The 20,527-nt window shown below is 39.7% G+C and overlaps 2 protein-coding genes across 2 annotated transcripts; both read right to left on the minus strand.

Moving 5' to 3' along the window:
• Nucleotides 1-345: 345 nt before the first annotated feature.
• oma1 (OMA1 zinc metallopeptidase) lies at nucleotides 346-9,753 on the minus strand. The gene is made up of 8 exons (XM_086162408.1): nucleotides 9,090-9,753; nucleotides 7,238-7,466; nucleotides 6,913-7,086; nucleotides 6,133-6,240; nucleotides 4,506-4,634; nucleotides 3,603-3,677; nucleotides 3,052-3,201; nucleotides 346-871 (listed from the first exon to the last, which is right to left on the minus strand). The coding sequence occupies exons 1-8, from the start codon at nucleotides 9,413-9,415 to the stop codon at nucleotides 557-559; spliced, it is 1,506 nt and encodes a 501-aa protein (XP_086018534.1). The 5' UTR covers nucleotides 9,416-9,753; the 3' UTR covers nucleotides 346-556.
• A 224-nt stretch (nucleotides 9,754-9,977) lies between these two features.
• Nucleotides 9,978-19,895, minus strand: mysm1 (Myb-like, SWIRM and MPN domains 1). Its single transcript, XM_086161908.1, has 21 exons — nucleotides 19,720-19,895; nucleotides 18,983-19,210; nucleotides 18,682-18,757; nucleotides 18,489-18,559; nucleotides 16,480-16,554; nucleotides 15,123-15,201; nucleotides 14,947-15,045; nucleotides 14,294-14,756; nucleotides 14,017-14,221; nucleotides 13,802-13,932; nucleotides 13,612-13,715; nucleotides 13,455-13,532; nucleotides 13,290-13,372; nucleotides 13,145-13,199; nucleotides 12,873-12,923; nucleotides 12,682-12,756; nucleotides 12,414-12,602; nucleotides 12,211-12,343; nucleotides 12,011-12,116; nucleotides 11,829-11,886; nucleotides 9,978-10,407 (listed from the first exon to the last, which is right to left on the minus strand). Exons 2-21 carry the CDS (start codon nucleotides 19,036-19,038, stop codon nucleotides 10,090-10,092), a joined length of 2,505 nt encoding a protein of 834 aa, XP_086018034.1. The 5' UTR covers nucleotides 19,039-19,210; nucleotides 19,720-19,895; the 3' UTR covers nucleotides 9,978-10,089.
• Nucleotides 19,896-20,527: the final 632 nt, after the last annotated feature.

A 20,527-nucleotide genomic window follows, 5' to 3' on the forward strand; every position in this document is an offset into this window, starting at 1 on the left:
CAGGAGTTGATATGTTTCACTCTGTGAGTCTCTTAAGGCTTCAGCTCTCAATTATCATCATTGGTATCGAGATTTCAATAAATTATTCGGTTAACTAAGAAACAACAATTTTTTTTATCAAAGTGCAACTGTAAAAATCCATAAAAATTAGACAAATTTTAAATCTAATTTCAAAATTAAAAACTGTTTTTTGTTTGTTTTTTTCCAAAACAAACAAAAAAATAAACACTCATATCGAACTGTTTAAAATGGTCTTGTCATTAACTCATAGTTCCATCCAAATGTCATCATAGTAGTTTTTTCTTTTTTTTTTTCCAGGGCATGCTCCCTTTTCGATAATTTTCCGCGACTATAGAACTCATCAATTCTTTTCAAGGTTCTCCAGGACATGTGGGAAAGCTGCAGGGGAATCTGAAATGTGGCAGACAGGGATGAAAAGTCTTCTAGCAGCAGTTTGTGATTCAGTAAATAGACCAGCTCATCTGAATACAAATCACTCACACACTTACTCATTCATTGAGCCAGTCTGTGAAAAATGAGGAGTTTAACATCCCTGTCAGATGCCGCTCTGTACTTGTTCCTTTTCCACAGCAGGAAAGGAAACTGCCATGACTGGCTCTGAAGCAAGAACTGGGGCTGAACCTTTGCTTTCTTGATTCACATTTTGGGATACAGGAAGTGCAGATTCAGCAAGCAGGCCAGCAGGTATTCCCAGAGGTCCGCTGGGCACGGGTTTGAGAGGGCCCTTGGGCCCGGTTCTCCTTGGGTCACTAGCACTCTCCAACAGCACCTGGACACTCTTGGAGAAGGTAGCGCGAGGGTCAGTGACAGGTAGAGGGGGACACACACAGCTATCCCTCAATTCCAGGGCCTGTACAGAAACACAAAGACACAGACACATGCATATGAGAAAACCAAATTTAAAATCATGAATGAGACTAGTAAAATCATAGACCATGATAACAGCTAAGACAGGAAGCTCATAAAAATTATCATGAGCTGGACCTCACAGGTTATATGATAAACATTTATCAGTCTGGCGGTGAGCCATTTAACACTTATAGTTAGTGATAAGTGGAACTAAATGATATTAAATGTATTTTTGATTAAAAGAGGATGAGAAATAAGTGAGGAACAGAGGCAGAGCAAATTGCACAAAGGATAATATGAAAGGAAACAGAGAAAAGGGTGCACATATGTTGAGCTTTGAGGAATCCACAATATCAGGGACATGGATACCTTGATGTACCATCAGTCTGACATAAATTTGATGAGCAGGTGGTAGAGACAGCTAATTGTTCTCCAGCTCTTTAGGTCATTTTGTAGACTGGAGGGAATTACAGAGAACACATTATCATGAGAGGATTGGAGCCTATCCTAGCTGTCACCAAGCGAAAGACGGGGTTCATCTTGGATCAGTCAGCAATCGATCATTTGTAGAGACAAATAACTATTCAGTCTCATTCACACATGAGGGCGATTTAGGTTCTCCAATGAACCTTCTACGTGATTTTTGGACTGTGGAAGGAAACCAAAGAACTCGGGAGGAAACCCACGCAGACATAGGGAGAACACGCAGACTCTACACAGAAAGGCCCCCTGCAGGAATCAAACCGAGGACCTTCTTGCTTTGAGACGGAAGTACTAACCACTGGTCCACTGTGCCACTTTTGAATACTGAGAAGAATTTCCTCTTTTTGTAGCATAAACAAGGCTGGGCAATATGACATAAAATGAATATTAACATTTCAAAGATGCCAAAGCTGTGCAGGTGAGGACAAACCTTTAGTTTTCACCACTTAATGCTAGCCCACCTGAGAAACACAGCAGATCCGATTGGAGTGAAACAGAATGAGGACCCTCTGTCGCTCTTACACACACGAGCCATTAATCTCTCACCTCGAATCACCTCCAAGACTCAGAGCACATCCGTACACTTGGCCTCCCACTCAACAGGCTCCCAGTCTCATGCTACCGGAGGAGTTAATGGGCTTTACTTAAAGAGGGCGGGAACGTGAGCGAAGCCAGAAGGTCCTCAGTGGAGGCGTGCTAAGCAACTTGATGGTGTCACCTGTTTTGCAAGGTTAAAAACACTTTTGCCAGGTTGAGTTCAGCTGTGAACTAGCTCATATGTGCTCCTAGCCGGATCAGGTTGGAGTGATAAGGGTATTGCTCTCACACACGCACGCACACACACACACACACACACACACACACACACACACACACACACACACATAAAGTCCAATAAATCCCCAAACAACAGTCTTCATCTCCTCGTTGCCTGTGGCTATAGCCTGGCGTCAACATAGACGGCTGCTGGAGGTCAATTTACCTCACAGGGATTCAAAATGATGCACAGGCAATTACGTATCCCACACATGCATGTGTGCGCACACACACCAACAGGAGCTGACAGACAATTTGTTGTTCATCCATCCTCTTGTCTTTCCAGCTGGAAGCATCAGACAATGCCCCCCTCCCCCAAAAAATCAAACTCAAGCTTAAGGTTAAGTCATTGCTACCTTATATTGTTCATCTCTCTTACGTCCTCAGACAAAAAAACACACGGGATGTAAAGACTGTCGATGCTGATTTTAACTTTTTTTTTTATTTATTGCATGCTGAGTTCCGTCTAGCCTTAAGATAAAATTGATTTTTTTCCCAACCACTAAGCAGAGGCAGTGTGTGGGGATGCTTTATTATAGGTTCTCAGCTTAAAGCCTCTAAGACATTAGGTTCAGGAGATATCCGGGCCCCTGCATGGCAAAATGTTTTCCTGTCTTCCGACAACCCTTTGTCTTTTCCTCTTTCCCCCCAAGTCTGTCCTTCCTCTCCACCCTCCTCCTCCTCTGTCTGCAAGTGGAGAAACCAGTCTCCAGCGAATTCGTTTGTTCCATTTGTTCCCACTGATTCTCCTAACTAACAGTCAGGAGAAGATGTGTCTCCTTACATCAGAGACTCTTTTACGTTAGACAAAACTTTGATGCAGGTTACTCTTTAATACCAATTTCTTTCTCTTGATCATGATCTGTGTTTGTGGTTGTATACCTGTGGTATGAGGCGGTTTAGCTGAGTGACTCTGTTTTTGTGTGATGGATGTGTGGACAGCCACTCTGGGACAGTAGCCTCTCTGTTGAGCTTGTCTCTGATTTCCATTTGCTGCCAAAACACAGGGCCTGCTCGCACATCTGCACATGCCTGGGATGGATACACGGAAGACACATGCATGCTCAAGTATTACACACACACACACACATATACATAAATAATGTAGCATCTCCTTGAACTATCCTGACATGGAGCATACTCAAGGTAACTTAACTTGGACAACTGTGCCCCCTAGTGCCAGACTGAAAGATTACAAGGCTGGAGAGTGTCAGAATTCCTAAAACATCATTTTCAACTTCTCAAGGTTTTCATAGACATTGAGCATGAAATATTGAATCTATCTATTGTCAATTTTGGATCCTATCAGTTTAATAATGAAGCAGAAGTTATCATAAAAAGCTCCTCCTGACATTGTTTTTAAACAGGCTGCCATTACATTTATAGGTAATGTGGTTTTTGGCCACTTTTAAGCTGCTGGCGAGGGATGGTACCTTCGCAGCCAACAGCAATCCAACTTGATCCGCTTCGGCTTCCAGTTTCCTACTATATGGACGGCTGAACAGCAACTGAGGGAGACATACAAACCATTTATTACATTAATAGAAGATTCTAACAACTTTTAGATGACAAAATTGTGATAATTTGCTTATGAATAATGTTTGAATATACCTCACCTCAGTTGATAAAGAACACATGTTTAAAATGTATTTCATGTCTCCACCAAGTAATATTGTATTAGAGCTATTGTATAAGGGTTATAGCACTATAGCACTGGGGTATAAACTGAAGTAATGCAGGAAAATTGTCAGAAATTCACAGCAATTATAAAGTCATTCATCTTCAGCATCACTGTGAATTACAACTGTAGTTGACGAAATAATCCAGCAACACTTTTCAAATGACTTGAGCTAGAAGAAAATAATCATGATTTCAATCCAGAATTCCCAAAGTATCACACACATCTGGATTTGGAGGAGATATTGCCTAAGTTCAATGTAAATCAATCAGGACATTTTAAACAATCAATGAATGAAAGCTTTTCTCAAAACTTGAATTACTCTTCAATTTCCATTGTAAAGCTTCAAAATTTGTTTCTGATATAAAACTCCAACTCAATCGCAGATAAAATTCAACTTTTTTACTCAGAAACCCTTTAAATCTTGACCATTCAAGTTTTTTTTCCACTTGATAGATGTATTTATTCAAACATTTGATAACCCTCATTCTCCATGAGAACAATACCAGCTGTTTCAAAGAGAATAGTAAACATGTTGTGCGCATTATTGAGTAAAAATCATCTGTTAAGTTCATTGTTGGGACAATTGAGAGCAAATGATAAAGTTGCTTGTGGGTGACATTGTGGAATAATAAGCTGGACAGTGAGCTGGGGGCACCTGGGTTAGCTTGTTCTGCACCCATTGTCCCAGCAGTGCAAGGCTGTCTCGAGGACACACTGCCCAGATGGCCGTCAGCAAAATAACAGACAGGAGGTCCAGGACATGAGACAGGCTGGCCTTTTCCACCTGCAAGAGGAGAGCAGAAGAATGCAGGAGGATGAGGAGACAACAGAGGGGAAAGGATGGAGTGGGGAGGAAAGTATAGAGAGAAAGATAAGGGCAAAATATGTGATTAACAGAGAAAAATTGAGAAAAAAAGTTTTTTGGTTTTGAATGAGGATGCTGAACATATCGATTGTTCCCATCTATTTCAGTGGAATGTTATCGCTCTAACAGATTTAGAGGTTTTAACATCCAATCCAATAGAGCTCACCTACTGAGTAATACAGGGCCTATCAATGCACATTCTCTTCATCTAATTAAAATCTCCTTCAACCATTTCCTCAGAGGGCATTTAAAGTCTTGAAATACCCACAACTTCATTAGGTTCTGTTTAAAGCAAGAGGAATAGCCTTTTATTGACAGGCTAAATACAAGCATGTGTGGGGAATGAAGAGAGCAGGATGTGTACAAGGGACTTTGGTCACAACAGAGCCGACAGGATTTGTGAGTGTTTGGCAGTGATTGTCACTGAGACTTTATTACTGGCTGACGCAACAACACTGCAACTGAAGGCATTAAGCCCATTTCTGTCTGAGCTGGTGGGGCTAATGATGAATAGTATGCTAGTCTATTACGTACATAATATGAGCTCTGTATTTATGTTTTGTAGATGTGGGAGAGACACTACTTGTTCAGTGTGTGGCCTTATGACTTCACCCTAGACTATGTAGAACAAAATACAGCACAACTTTCCATTCATTTCTAATATCAACATGTTTTTTTCTCTGCACTTTGAACATTTCAGGTTATGATGTAACTTTAAGGCATTCAGAACCGAAAAGAGAAGTGACTACACGATACTGTATGTGAGGAGAGGATGATGCATAGTTTATTGACTTCACTATCACTGTTGGCACTCCTCAATACACAATAGTAGTAGGACCACACAGTTGTGGAGCAACAAAGGCTGACAGATGCTTTAGAACGTAATCTGTAGTAGTTATTTTTATTTTTCTAGATGCAACAAGAGTGCAAAGCTGATTAGCAAGTATTTGACTTTTAAGATTATCTGACGAGTGCATTAGCATTGCTGTGAGGAATGATATAAAGCATGGCTGGAGGAATTCATCAACTTTTTCGCAGAAGCACAATAACTTGACCTTAACTGCAATCTGTTGAACTTTTCAGCTGAACTAGAGTTTATATGAATGACTTATTTATGGCCCTCCCACAGTCATTGTGATCATCATTATTTTATCAGTAGACAAAGATGATAATGATGATGATGATGATGATGATGATGATGATGATGAAAACAAGTAATAGACAGACCAAATTGAGTATCACTATCAAACTCAACTGCTGGCTTGACCTTCATTTTACAAAAATGTATTTGTTCCACTGTAGACTCAATGCATCATTTAATACCTGTTTATCCTGCACAAAACATGACAGCAGGTAAACAGCAAAATCATATTTTAAAAGATTATATAAGCAGGGGAAAACACACCGAGTGACTTACATTATGCCCAAGGACAGCATGAGCAACTTCGTGTCCTAAGACGACAGTGAGCTGGTGTATATCCGACAAGGCCTCCAGCATTCCAGTGAAGATGAACACTGTCCCATTCTGCACAAACCAAAGTACAATCAATATCTAAGGCACAATACAGATATTTAATACTCACCAATATTTTTTACTTATTATTCAAACTTAATGATCTTTTAAGCAAAATGCACGTGAACAGGCAAATACTTGATTTACATATAACTACTTTAAAATCAGGAATAATTTGCATCAAATAAGTATTAATACATTTTCTGAAAATTTAAAGTTTGCACACAGCTCCTTCATAATTTGGCAGAAACTATCTTAATTGGCACAAACAAATCTGAGAAAGTGAATACATGTGCAATGAATTACAAAAAATGAAAGTACATTTGAGGAAGTTAAAAGTTTCTTCAACATTTTTTTTCTACATAGCAATTGATAAGATTTTAAAGATTGAAATGTTTGTGAAAGGTTTCTGATACAACTGTCCACCTGACAGAAAAGCTGGAAATTACCCCCCATTGGGAATAATTATTTGTACATTTTTGTCCGACACATTATTTAGGATACCAATGCCAATTTTCTGATACCAATTAATGGGAAACAGTAACTACTGATTATCTTAATATTCATTTTGCCCATATTGCATAATATGATATGCATAATATGCATGCGCTCTAAGTAACAGGTCACTTTAGAGGACACCAGAGTGTGATCATATTTAATTCTTTGTTGTTTTATTTTACTGACTGGTAGGACAAAGGCGTTGATGTTGGGACTTTGCACAACATGGACATTCCAGGTGAAATCGGACACTTCAGGGATGTCCTTGTTTCTCTGTGCCAGGTGCTGCAACACCTGCTCCACCAGCTGGTAACGAGGGTCAGTCTTTGGAACCAACAACTCTGCAAACTCCTCCATGTACTGAGGGACACATAATAAAAACACACTTAGATGAGAGACTTAACTAAAGATACATTTCTATACATTACTTTGCATGAATCTTGATTTAGAATGCAGCAAAATGGGGAAAAGTAACACTATATAGCATTTCAAAAAAGAAAAGGCTTCCCACCTCCTTTGAGGTTTGATCAGCCAGCTCCAAGCAGCTCTGTCTACCGATTACCAACAGGCGGGTCCGTCCTGTAACTGGAGTCTCATCAAGGTGCGTCAAGAGAAAGAGTGCTACGGTCACCATAGCAACACCTGCTACTGCTGCAAGCTTCCAGCGGGTCTGCCAGGCCCATTTGCGCAGGAGCTGCTGGCGGTTGGATGGGAGTCCCGTCCACCACTTCCTTATACTCCTATGCACAGAAGAAAGTCAGAAGTACTGAGAGATCCTTTAATGCAGTTTTAAAAGCCCGTCTTCTGTAAATTTTAGATTGTGTTGCTTCCTACTGATGATAAACATCCTAAGCTGACAACTGCATTGGTTTGGAAGCTAACACTAAATCCCTGCACAACTTTAGGATAATCACTTATAATTTTTGTAGAATCTAAAGTTCAGCCTACTTCTGCAAGATAAGAAAAATTCCATCAATAGACAGCTGATCAATGCTTAATACAATGCACTAAGCACAGAATTCTTGATGAGTGTCAAGACGTGGGGGCCAGAATTTAGTGTGGTGTCTGCAAAACCAGACACAGAACTACCAAACACCACATATTACAATTATGATTTTAACCAGTTCACTAAAAGAAGTTAATGAATAGAAATACTGTCATGAAATAATGTCATGAATGAATCCATAGTTAATTGATGCTATTAATGAAAATGTGGATTAAATGATTATGAATGCTCTCATTACGTGGTCATGCATGATTACTTGAGGATATTACAAATAAATAAACTATGCATTTTCCTGCATTCTGTGTGCAAACTGCAACTTTACAAATTACCAGATGTATTCAGAAGTAAAAAATAAATAAATAAAAGAATAAATAAATAAATGTGGGTGCTGAAAAACATGGAAAGGTGACCAAATGTAGATACATTCAAGGACAGATTTCTGTGACTTTCTATGACTGAATGTCCAGGAGCACCTGCTAATGGGGTCCCCTGTGACTTAAGCTTTATAATTTGAATAAGCACTTTTAAACAAGGTACACAGGTACACGCAGTCATGGCCTTGGCACATTTGGACTTAAAGTTACTTTGATTCAACCAAAAAGTTACTTTATTGCAAATGAACAAATGACACAGGCTTCACCCAAAAGATAAGAAGACATGGTATAAGAGGCATCATTGTGGGGAAAAATAATTCCTAGACTCTTATTTTCATTTGAACAAAAACTGGCATGTCCAAAATTATTCTTATCCACTGCAAACTGTCACAATCTAAGGGAAAGGACAAGTTTCGATATCATTCCAAATACCCTGAGCTGTTCTAAAGCATCCTTATTTTCCTGACTCACTGGGAACAGGTGAAAACCAGCAGTTTTCTGTAGTTAGTTTAAGGACAGACAGGAGTTGAGACTCTGCAGTCTTAATCTTTTCAGCATTTCGAGAATCGCTGTTTTATGGTCAGATGACCCAAAAACTGAATGGTTTGGCCACATTGGTGAAGCCTTCATTTGGCGTGAGGAAGGAGAAAGTCTTCAACCCCCAAAACACCATCCCCACATGGTGGTGGGAAACTAATGCTTGGGAGTGTCTTTAAGCCATTGGGCTAATCAAAGTAAGCTGTATCAGAAAGAAGATAAACACATCAAGATTTTCAACAACGGGAACACTATCAGGAAGTTGCAGAGAATTTTGATCTTGGGCCCCATTTGTCATTTCTGCGCAATGACCCAAACACACAGAAAAAAAAATGAAAATGTTGAAAACCTTGAAACCAGAAATAACAATGCCATTATTTGCACAAGAAGGGGTAAAAGTAGGGGCATGTCAGTGTTCATGCCAGCATGGTCACGGTGCCTCCTACCTGCCCAAAATTATAGCCATGATCTTCTGCAGAGGTTTGAGCACCATCCATATGAGGGGAGCTGGCAGGGCCTGCACTCTTGCCGAGGTGTGGAAACGGTGCCAACATTGAATTGGTGTAGGTTCGGAGTGAACAGGACGGGTGAGACTGAGGGAGCTCGACAGGACACGGAAACGAACGCTTTTTGCTTTTGGTTGACAGCATATCTGTAAGGATTCACGGTATGTTGTGTTCCTCAGCGAGAGTCCGGGTGGGTTTCGTGACAGAAAGGCAGAAAAGGAACACAAACGCCCTCCTTTGAAAGCGATGGAACAAAGTAAAGCCATTTTCAAGGTGGGGATGTAGAAGAACGTCAATGTCAATCTCCAATTTCCTGGTTGACGTCAGGCCGGTGAGTGGTAGCGCCGTAACGCTACTTCCCCGCCTGGTTTAGCTTATCGGGCATTGATCGGTAACCGAATCGTCAATGTCATCGATTCTGACGGACGCGAGCGGCAAACAGGTACATTGAACAGCTGGAAGATAATATACGTGTCTTCGCAACGGCTGTTTTCCCCATGGCAACATATAGAGAATGTCTAGAAGTCCATTGGTAAAGTAAAATTCAGTTTCAGACACCGCGCTAAAACAAACTTTGGCTGTGGGGAGGTAGGTCGTCCTTCCCGTCGCATAAAATTAGTCCCCCTAGAAACGACTCTGTCACGACAGTTCCGCGTGAACGTGGCGGAACACTTGTGGTTCCTAGGCCACCTAAACCACATGTCCACGGTAAAATTGTAATCATTAAAATTGTCAAACCGACAAAATTAACACAGTTTGATGGAAAAGACACTCCTTATTCAAAATGGGATTAAATGAGCAGTGATGTAAGGGTTCCAAACACATTGATGTCATCTAAATGTGGACATTTATTGAAATCATTCACAGGCTGAATTCAACCAAAATCCATTAACAATCTATTTGTACTGAGTAAGTATTACATAGTATATCATAATATCAATCACAGTAAATAATCATGTTCAGTTGATAACACAGAGCCCATATGTAACACTGTGAGGTGGTTGGTCTCGGGGGTTGGAGTCTGAGGGGTGGCTTGTGTGCAGATGTCTGCAGCATTTTCCTGATCTGAGTCTCCTCTTCCGAGGTCACCAGAGTCGATGGGTTTGAGTGAGATATTTAACGGTTCCCCTTCATCCTGGTCGTACGACTGTTGTTTGGCAATAAAGTCTGACTGGAACAGAGCGTTGATCTGGTTGAGGAAAGAATCTCCCTCATCCTCTGGCAAGGGCTCCAGGTACCTGGCCAGCGAGGACAGCATCTGGTGGGAGTAGGTGAGAAGATATTTAACTGAGACGCTTAACCAGCAAAAGCAGAGAACCATTAATTAGAATATCTTAACATTTTGGAAACCAGGGTTGCTGTGCATTCTGAAATTCTGGCATCAAACACTGTATAAGGGGTCATACGGTGTCTTACCGTATTCAGGTTTTAAATGTTTTAGACAAAACATGGATAGCTATTTTGGATATTTTCCTTTTTTTTCTTTGTCTTCTGAAAAGTAAAACTAATTCAAAAACAAAATCTAGAACAGCGGTGGGCGATTCAGTTTTTACAAAAGGCCAGAAACCCGAATTATGTTGAAGTGGCACCTTAACTTAATGCTGCTCAATATTAACTATATCCCATTGTAAATGGCAGTAATTTTTTTTATTCTGTGAATATTCACATAAATATATCAAATTATGATGGAGATCAAACAGGAAAATACACCTTTAGAAGTAATAGACAGTAAAGAGAAAAAAATCATTACATCAGTGTTTTGAACCCTTTTATTTTTAACTTGTTGACTAAAAAAGGTGTTTTGCAATGTCCTTTTTATTCAGTTCTTTTTACTTGTTCAGTTAGAGAAATCCAGTCTGACTTGGACTTAAACAAGTGCATCAAAATCCGTGTGAATATCTATAGTGGGTATATGAAGGACAGCTGTGATGGAGGATCTGTATCTGGATTTGTTGAACTTCATCACTGAGAATGTCCGTTCACATACATGAACATGATTTTAGAGTCTGCAGTTATACCACGTGACAAGATGAGTAGCTGAGTAGTGTTGTGAACATTGCAGCACTTATCCAAAGCCTGAAAAAAAAAAATCAACGCTAACTGCTCTGTCCTTCAGGGGAAGCTCTGAAATTCCTGCCATCTCCTAAACCTCCGCATCATGTAACTTGTCTTGACAGCTGCATTTCTAGGTGTGAAAAGCTTTGTAAAAAATCCTTGTTGGTTTTGCAGTTTAGCTAGCAAAGCATCTGACTACCTTCATCAGACAAGTTTTTATACCCACCCTCATGTGTGGTAAAGTAGTGACCGTTCAAATTGCAATCCTTATGCAACACTGCTTTACCTTTGACCTCTGTAAATATATGTATATATATACACACACATATATATATGTCTTGTTGAAAATGCGACGTTTGGCATCAACTTTTCTTTTTTTTGCATGAGCTGACATTTTGAGGGTCAACTTGTTAGCATCACCCACTGCAGTTAACAAAGTATGTGTGTCCTAACCTAAAAAATGGCACCGTTTTCTAAATGAAAGCAACACAAACACGAATGGAATTAATGTTTTTTCAATCATGTTCTGATTGATCTCACGCGCTGGAAAGGGGCACTCAAAGGGCTGGATGTGACCCATGGGCCATAGAATGCCCAAGTCTGATCTAGGATGAGTAAACTGACCTTTTCCAGACATGTGAGATGGGAGTCCCTCCGGAAAAACCTGTCCATCTGCACACTCCTATCAGGGCAGAGACATTTGAGAAATAAATACATTTCACCTTACATTTTACAAACAATACATTAAAGTAAATATCAAAGCATTAAGCAATATTTTCACATATTTCAGCATTGTGTCTCACTACCCAGGTGTTTGTGAGTATTTGTGGATGATCCACAACGCTCTCCTCAATGTCTGTCCCCAGTCTGGAATGTCTTGCGAAGGCAAGAAGTCAAATTTGTAGGGCAGCTCTGGGGAGAAATAAACAACAGGATAATTGGTAAGCTATATTTCAAAGTTTTATTGAAAGTCTTGTCTTGTGGGTGGTTTGTGTGATTTCCATACTCTTTGATTCTGAGGCCTCCTGGCTCTCTTTCACCAGCAAACATGTAGTTTGGGAATGGGGAGAAGGATTGGCTGGGTCATATGGGCTCACAATCATCCCAATAAATGGGGCGCCCCCACGAGAAAAATAACTCTGGAACATGGAAAAACTAAATCAGACCAAAACATTACAGGACACATCCTCCTCCATTTTCCTCTCTGACCTGGAACTGATCCTGTGTATTGATATCCCGGACTGAAGGGTTGGGGTGAAAGGAGGGGTGTGAGTGGTACCAGCCCACTACACTGAAGCCCAGGGAAGACAAGATGTCACAGGCCTGTGTTTGAGACACTGGGTCCATCTCACACTGCAAGCCTGTGCTCACACTGTTACATGGCTCTGCCACACAGACCTGCACCAATGAAGACAAGCTCATTGATTCAGTCAGTTGGCAAAATAAAACATTTTGTCAAGCTCTCAAATCCTCCTACCTTCAGCACTTTCTCCTTCTCGTTGAAAGAGCCTCCTAGCAGTCCAATGACCTCCCCTCGTGAGACATGAGCATGCTAAGGATTACAATAGAGAAAAACTATCTTTTAACCAGCATTATTAGAGAACATGGAAACAAAACATCTAAATTTATTTGTATAAAAGCACAAAAGTTAACCAAATCTGGGTGTACCATGTCCATGATTAGAAGCGTCTCAGCGCAGACGACAACCTGAAATGGTTCCTGGGGGAATAGAAAAACATGGGCCTTTCAACAATAATGCAGTGGTATAGATAATTTAATATCTGATTCATTAGTTTAACAGAGACTCGGGTCAGTGTTTAGCAAACATCAACTGAGTATGACACCTTGCTCTCTCGAAAACATTTGACTCTTTTCTCATTTCCAACAACTTTGCGGTCACCTTTGTGTTATTACTTTATAAAAGAAAAGATGTCATTAACCTGTACATCTTCTCCAAAAGACCAACAGGGAATCAGCTGGAAGGGATCAAAAGTCCTAAAGGGATGACATTTATTACTTATACAAAATGGTCAAAATACAATGCTGCTAAGAATTTGTCTTATGCTGTGCATTGTCATCTCTCACCCTTTAAGTCTGGGCATCTTGCAGGGTTTCGGCTGCTTCTTCATGCCCCTCCTCTCCATAGCTAGTTCCTCTACACTGAGATGCTAATGGTGATATAATTAAAATAAGATCAGAAAAAAGCTTAAAGCCCTGATCTGGTCAGTGTCTGTGTTCAAGTCTACAGACCTCATATGTCTGTCCTTCCAAGTCTTTAGGGTCACACCAGTTTCCCCATGTGTCCCTCACACGCCGCTTCCTGGTCCGCTGCATTCAGACACTTCAATAAGTCTGAAAATCTCGCAATATAGATTTTTTTGGCAAGACACCCGTAAAGGACACCTACCATGCTCTGCAGTCTTTGTGCAAGTTGATAAGCCTCCAGTACTTCTTTCCCATCCTTCTGCCGGGAACGGTCCACCACCCTTGGGCGATTATACACTGCTTGCTCTAAAACAGATAGGAAAAAAAAGTGAAGAGGAGTTCTATGTTATAGAACACACTGAATTAAAGCAATACAGGTTTAGAGGGTTTACCACAGCTAAAATTAATGGCTCCAATGAGTTCCAGGTAGGTGTGTATTCTCCCTATGCAGTTGACATCGCCACAGTTCTTCAGGCCAGGGCGAACTGATGTCTTGTTCAGGTACTTGGGCTTGCTCTTGAGCCTGTCAAACACAAATGGCAGTAATTCACTCAGGCTGGTTTGTTAATCCACCTGCTGCTGTAAACAGGCGCGTTTTGAGTTTTACCATTGATCCAGGATGTAGTTTCTGATTTTCAGATATCTTTCTGGGGTCTTAGATGGTCGCCCTTCAAAGAATTCAGGGATGGCTTGCTTTTCATCTTCAGTGATGGTCTCCATGTCCATTTCTATTTCCTGCTCAGGGACTTTCAGCTCCTCCTCATCCTCATCCTCCTCCTCCTCAGCATCAGTTGCCTCTTTATCCGAATATTCTATGAAGTCAAGCACAGTATTTCATAAACAAGTCCTAAAAGTTATATGCGGTCATCATGACGTCATCGTACCTGCTCCATTATTGCCTGTCTCTCCCTCTCGACTTGTTTTTCCTTCATGATTATCATTCACGGATTTAGAATCTGTTCCTTCTGCTGCCAGCGTGCCTTTTGAAAGGTCTGGCAACAAAGCATCTTTCTCATTAAGCTCAATCACACCAGGCTCCTTTGAGCACGAAAATAAAGAAGCAGATGGTATGCCAGGTGATTCTTTCCTAGCATGGTCCTCTGTGTCAGCCGGACTCCGTCTGGGTTCTTCTTTTGGACTGTTTTTTTGAGTTTGATCAAGCTGTTTGTCATTGGCCTTTCCATCATCACTGAAGTCATCTGTGATATCCACGTCCTCATCTTCAGATAGTCTCTCTATGCGCACTGTGTTGACCAGTGTGGATACATGACTGGATGCAGGCTCTGAGGGGTGGACTTGCAAACTGGATCCAATAGAGGGAGCTGCAAATGCAGTTTGGGACTTTGCCTGGAATAGAGAGTAAAGAAGATAGACATTTTTTAAATCTCATTCCAGAATCCTGCTTGTGGAATGCAATTTATTGAAGAAAACATTTTACAGTTTTTCAAGGCATACGTACAGTAAGAAACTGAAATCTAGTAGATACGGGCGCTTTTTAGTTGAAAGAATAACAAAGAGTAAATGCAAGAAAACTCACCTTGTGCTTAAAATACTGTCTGGCATAACTCTTGACTTGAAGAACAGTTCGGCCACCGACCAACTTAGAAATCTTTGTCCATCTTCGGCCAAACTGGGCCTGGCGAAAAGCAAAGCCAGTCGGTTATAATTTTCAGTGTCAAATGTGATACTGGGATGTATTTGGGGGGGGCTTACCAGTCCTTGCTCAAACAATTCTTTCTCTTGTTTTGACCATCGAGAGGAGGAAGAGGAGGCTGAGGCTTTGGCTGGAGACCTAAGCATCCAACACAGCAGCATTGTATGAATGGTGACATTGTTTGTGGAGGTTCTCAGTCATCCAGGTCATGGTCAAATCTTGTCAAAATCTTCTTATTGTAGCAACAGGACTTGATTTTCTTCCCTTGAAGATGTTTCATCTCTCAGCCGAGATGCCTCTTCAGGATTGAAGAAATTACAGTGTGATTTCAGTGAGTTTGACACATATTGGACTTCAGGATATCTTCAAGGGAAGAAAATAATGTCCAGTTGCTATGATAAGAAGACTTTGACAAGAATGATGACATTCAAACAATGTTTTGTAATTTCATGGAAAAGGAACACAAACATATATAATTCTGGATATAAAAAAACATATGACACCAAAGACAGCACACAGCAATATGAAATCTACACACCTTAGAACACTCAAGAAGAGTCTTTGGGATCAATATCAAGACTGATATTTGGTATTGAAAAAATTGCAGTATCAAAGAATAGGCTTAAAACTGAGGTACTAAATGCTGTCATAACTAGAGCTAATCTGTACACTTAATATTGTTGAATATTAACTAAAACATATTAGTATTCACTGTGATTTTAGAAGAAAAGAAATTAATATCAGAAATTCATTTACATTTTATATATCAGGTTGGTTTTAAAATCCAAAGAAGCGTACAAGTGGTATTGTGTTGAATGTAGCCATGCGAATGTTCTAAGGAGACATTTTGCTTGGTTAAGAAAACTTCAAAATAGCACAGCAACACCATCATCCACGTTCCAAATCATATAGTTGGTATCGCACTTCTTGAAACTGATTTTGAAAAAAACAATGAATGTCTGAATTACACTTTTCATGAAAATCTCCACATCAGCCAACCATCAATATTAGCAAAATTAGCTGAGAGAGAAAGATAACACTGATTGACTAATTGATTAAATGGTGAAGCTTTACATCAGAAATCCCATAAAATGCTGTATAATAAAAATCTGCTTTTCCTCTAAAACCACTATTACCCACATTATTGAATAATAGAGTAAAACAAACTTGCGGCAGTCTGTAGTGACCAGTAGAAGGGAGTGCTGTGAACCTTTACTTCCATCATGTTTGCGAAGTGCAGAGTACCATGTGAGATATAAACTGAAAAATGTAAAATTTTATAAACTAAAAATTTATATTGGGGTAGAAGAAAACGCTGGCTAGAGTAGTGTCCTTGACTGTTACAGAGTGATGAGTCCACCCGAATGGGAATGTAGTGTTACATTCAAGTGAATGTTAAAAGCTGATATGACTTACTTCTTTTCTTGAGGCTTGTTGTTTGCATCATGACTCCAAATATGTTTGGGAATCTCCTGCCCTGTCAAATAATACCTGCAATTTGTTGAGGAACAACAGCACTGTAAAAAAGCACACACATCTTAAAATCTAAGGAGCAGTAACACAGTACTTTCAATGAGCTTTATCTCATTTTCAGGGAAACTTCTAGGAAAAAAAAAATCTACTCATTTGTCACAAGGGCGTCTATCATTTAGATTTCAGACATGGATTTTTTTTTTTGATAAATAAAAGTAATTGATTAATTGAAGGAAATAAACACGTGAAGCGGTTTTATGGATTTTTAGGAAAAATTGTAGCTATAGCTTATTGGTAGGTTAAACCTCTGTTGTGGGTTTTAAAGTACTATCAGGCCTTAGGTCTTGCTCATCTTTCAGTAATTCCTTATTATTACCTTAGTAAGTTGTGATATAAACTTTATAACACATAAAGTAGTAACAGTCATGAAAGTAAACAACTTTTCCTTTTCACAAAACTTCACATTTTCATCATCTTAATCAAAATAATTACAAAGATCTGTGTTTAGGGGAGTTCAGGAAGGAGAATAATCTTGTAGTTGTGAAAAAATACACCCTTCAATAACATCCAATAATTATAAAACAAATTAAAATCAAACTTGTCTTCTATTTCCTGCAACCCTGAGTGCAGGATAAGCAGCAGACAATGAATGGATGGATCCTATGTTAACCCACACTGGAAAGTTGATCAACATTTCTTCAGGTTTAGTAGGAACTCTGAGATTGTACCTGGCTAATGATGCAGATTTATGCAAAAGTAAATTAGCAGTCATGAGTAATTAGACACATTATCCGTATAAACTCTTTATTTTTCTGTTTCTGTCAAAAATTTCACAAGCGTATTTAGACATTCTTGAAAATTGATTATTTTAGCCAGATATACAACCCTCAACAAGACAGAATGGCTTTTTGTTTATTAGATTACTTTTTCCTGTCTCTGTCAAGGTATTATTCAAGATGCAAAATATCTATAAAGGCTTAATAGTGAATAGTTATGTATCTGTAAGATAGTTGATAAAAACAAAAGCTTTAACATTATCAGCCTCTCTTGAGGCTAATTACTTTTGTTTTAACCAATGATCAGCTAAAAACACCAGCATATAGTGTTAACATTTTAGTAAGTTAAGCCTTAAATATATTTAATAGATTGGTCGCAATGGCAATAATAGGAGTCAACTAGTTATCAGCCATGAGTTTAGACATTCAATATTTTTTCTCAGGATGATTTCATCAATTAACCAGATAAATAAGCACCCTGAAAAATTGAGAGAATTGCCCGGAGGTGCAAGTGAGAGAGTGAGTGGCTGTCTGTCTGTGTACATATGTGGCCCTGCGACTGACCGCGCGTCGGCTGTACACCGCCTCTCACCCCACTGGCACCTGGGATAGGCTCCAGCATCCCCTAAACTCCTAAATAGGCTAAGCAGTAGACAAAGATGGATGGATGGGTGGATAAGCACCCTATAAATAAATGCAATTATTTATTTTCGGTGAGTTAGAATAGGCCAATAAGAGACACACTTTCTGTAAAAAAGAGCAAACCATAAAAGGCATTACTAAACTCAGCCTTCTGATAAGTTATTAGTTTTCTTGACTTTTATGTATAAAAATAATATTATTTATCTTTAAATCTGTAACTGCATTCACCGTTAACCTCATCTGCCATGCATCTTATACATCTGAGAACATGTTAGGGCAATTAATCATACCTTGTATCTGTTATGATCTATGGATAACTACAATAATATAAAGAAATGTATGAAAAATAATTATTTTTGATGGATATAGGTTCACTTCACATGAATCCAAATTTTCGAAACTAGCATTTCTTTCACTAATAATCAATATCGTGTCTTGTAAAGAATCTCGTCGTCGTGCAGAACAGAAGCCACAGGGTTTTACTCAAATCTCATGATTATGTGCATCAGTGGGGATTGGGAAAAAGAAGGATACTGTTCCTCCAGCAGCATTCTCTCTATCACCTCTTTGTTTTCAGCACTGATCGAACTGTCAAGCTCCCACGGCTGCGAGTTAAAAACAAAGACAAACAAATAAATATAAAAAACAACAAGAAACGATATCAGCTCAAGCACAATACGCAGTAAGATGAGACACGGCAGAAGCACCGTGCTTCATGAAGCCATACCAATATCCCGGCGCTGCCCTTCCAGGCGGACTGTATGAAGTTCTCCGGTATGTTTAACCCCCCTCCATCCAGATCACTGAAATCGACGCATAGGTGGGTTTCATAAATTAACCTGAAGGGCCCAGGAGCTTTGCTACTTGTCTGCGTGTTTGCTACTTGTCTTCACAGCTAACTTTATCTGTTCGCGAGATGCGTGTTTAGCTTGCACTATCAGGGTGAATCAAAAACCCAAACCACTGAGCACTAAAGCTAGTGAGTTAATGAATAATACGATTTTAAACGTAAAATGGTGAGTATTTACCTAACATTGCTGTCAAACTCGTCTCCCTCGATGTCAACATCCAGCTCATCCTCCATGTTGCTGGAACGTAAACATGGGAGGGCAGAAGGAACGGAAGTGGCGTCACTCACAGCGACACCCGCCGGCCGGAAGTTACAACTTCACTTCAGTTTTTCAGTTGAGCTTGGAACTCAACAAACCTCACGGATGAGGTGAAACTTCTTCTGTGAAGAAAATTAAGTCCGGTTGCTACAAGAAGAAGATTTTGACAAGAATTAACCATGGCCTGGATGGCCGACAACCTCTGAAAACGTGTCTTATATTTCTTGTTCGACGGGGTACTCGAGATTTTACTAACGTTAGTGTTATGTCAACACAACAGCTGTTATTCTGGAGGCAGAGTTATGTTATTTTTGGAGGTTATTGTTCTGTTAAAATGACACATTGTTATTACTACGACATGGTATCAGAAGTCCTGTAGATGCGGCGAGGCAGTAAGGAATGTCCCTAGTTTCTATACGCGAAACAACGGAGAATAATGGCAGGACCGAGCGCTACGTTTAGCATCCAAACAACTTTTCCAAGCCACATGATCCACAGTGGTCCAGATGGATAAATGGATCCAAGAGATTTCGGGTTGCAAGTACTTTGAGTGCTGGCTTGGAGGAAACTCGGATGAACACTGTTATATTGCATGGGCGACGATAACATGACAACGTGTTAATGTATTGTGGTTGTTAGATGTTCAGTTTATTTACCATTGCAGGGGTGTTCTTTTCTTCTTCGTCAGCCATGGGAAGAATTACAGGGAGGAAACGGTTTCATATGTTGCATTTATTGACTTATTCATAGAACTTGTAAAGCCACTTCAGTAGCCATGGTATGTCCAGTTAACGGCAGTACAACTGCTCCCACCACGCTCGAAAAACAAATACTGCCGTAAAGTCCCTGGGACTGATGTAGCGTGTCTCCATAGACGACAAGAGATTTACGACAGCGACGTCATTTGAAACTAAATGTACGGCTTACGATACAAGCTCATACAAAAACAGATTGTAAACAATATAATATGGGAGCATATAAGACACACCTTAGTTTGTATAACTTAAAATAACCATAAATATGGCTAATGAGAGCACATCATTTAACACTGGTCTTTATCGAACAGAAGCAAACATTATTTTTTTGTTTTTAGTAGAGTGTCGAAATTTGAATTTTACTTCTAAATGTAATTTCATCACTGTTAAAAGAACTATATTCTAGATTGTATTTTTCCACTTGCCTTGGCCAATCCTGTATGTGCATTCACCACTTGGATTGTTTCTCATGCATGTGTCCCTTTAGCACTTGGCAGAGACAAGTGTGATGTGGGAATCTGAAGCCTGTAAATGCAATTCAGACAGTAAAAAAGGTAACATTTTCCTTTAATAATTTTGATGGTGGTCTATAGAGGGCTTGTATCTGTTATATTGTTTTCATTTATGTTTCTGTATGTTGTTATTCCATAGACATGTTGCTTCTTATAATAGTCCCTGATATCACATCTTGGCTGCTTCTCTTTAGCTT

This window comes from Fistularia commersonii, chromosome 16 (assembly GCF_037954325.1).
Source record: "Fistularia commersonii isolate RoL2024-O1a breed Wild chromosome 16, RoL_Fcom_v1.0, whole genome shotgun sequence".
NCBI classification, from domain to species: Eukaryota; Metazoa; Chordata; class Actinopteri; order Syngnathiformes; family Fistulariidae; genus Fistularia; species Fistularia commersonii.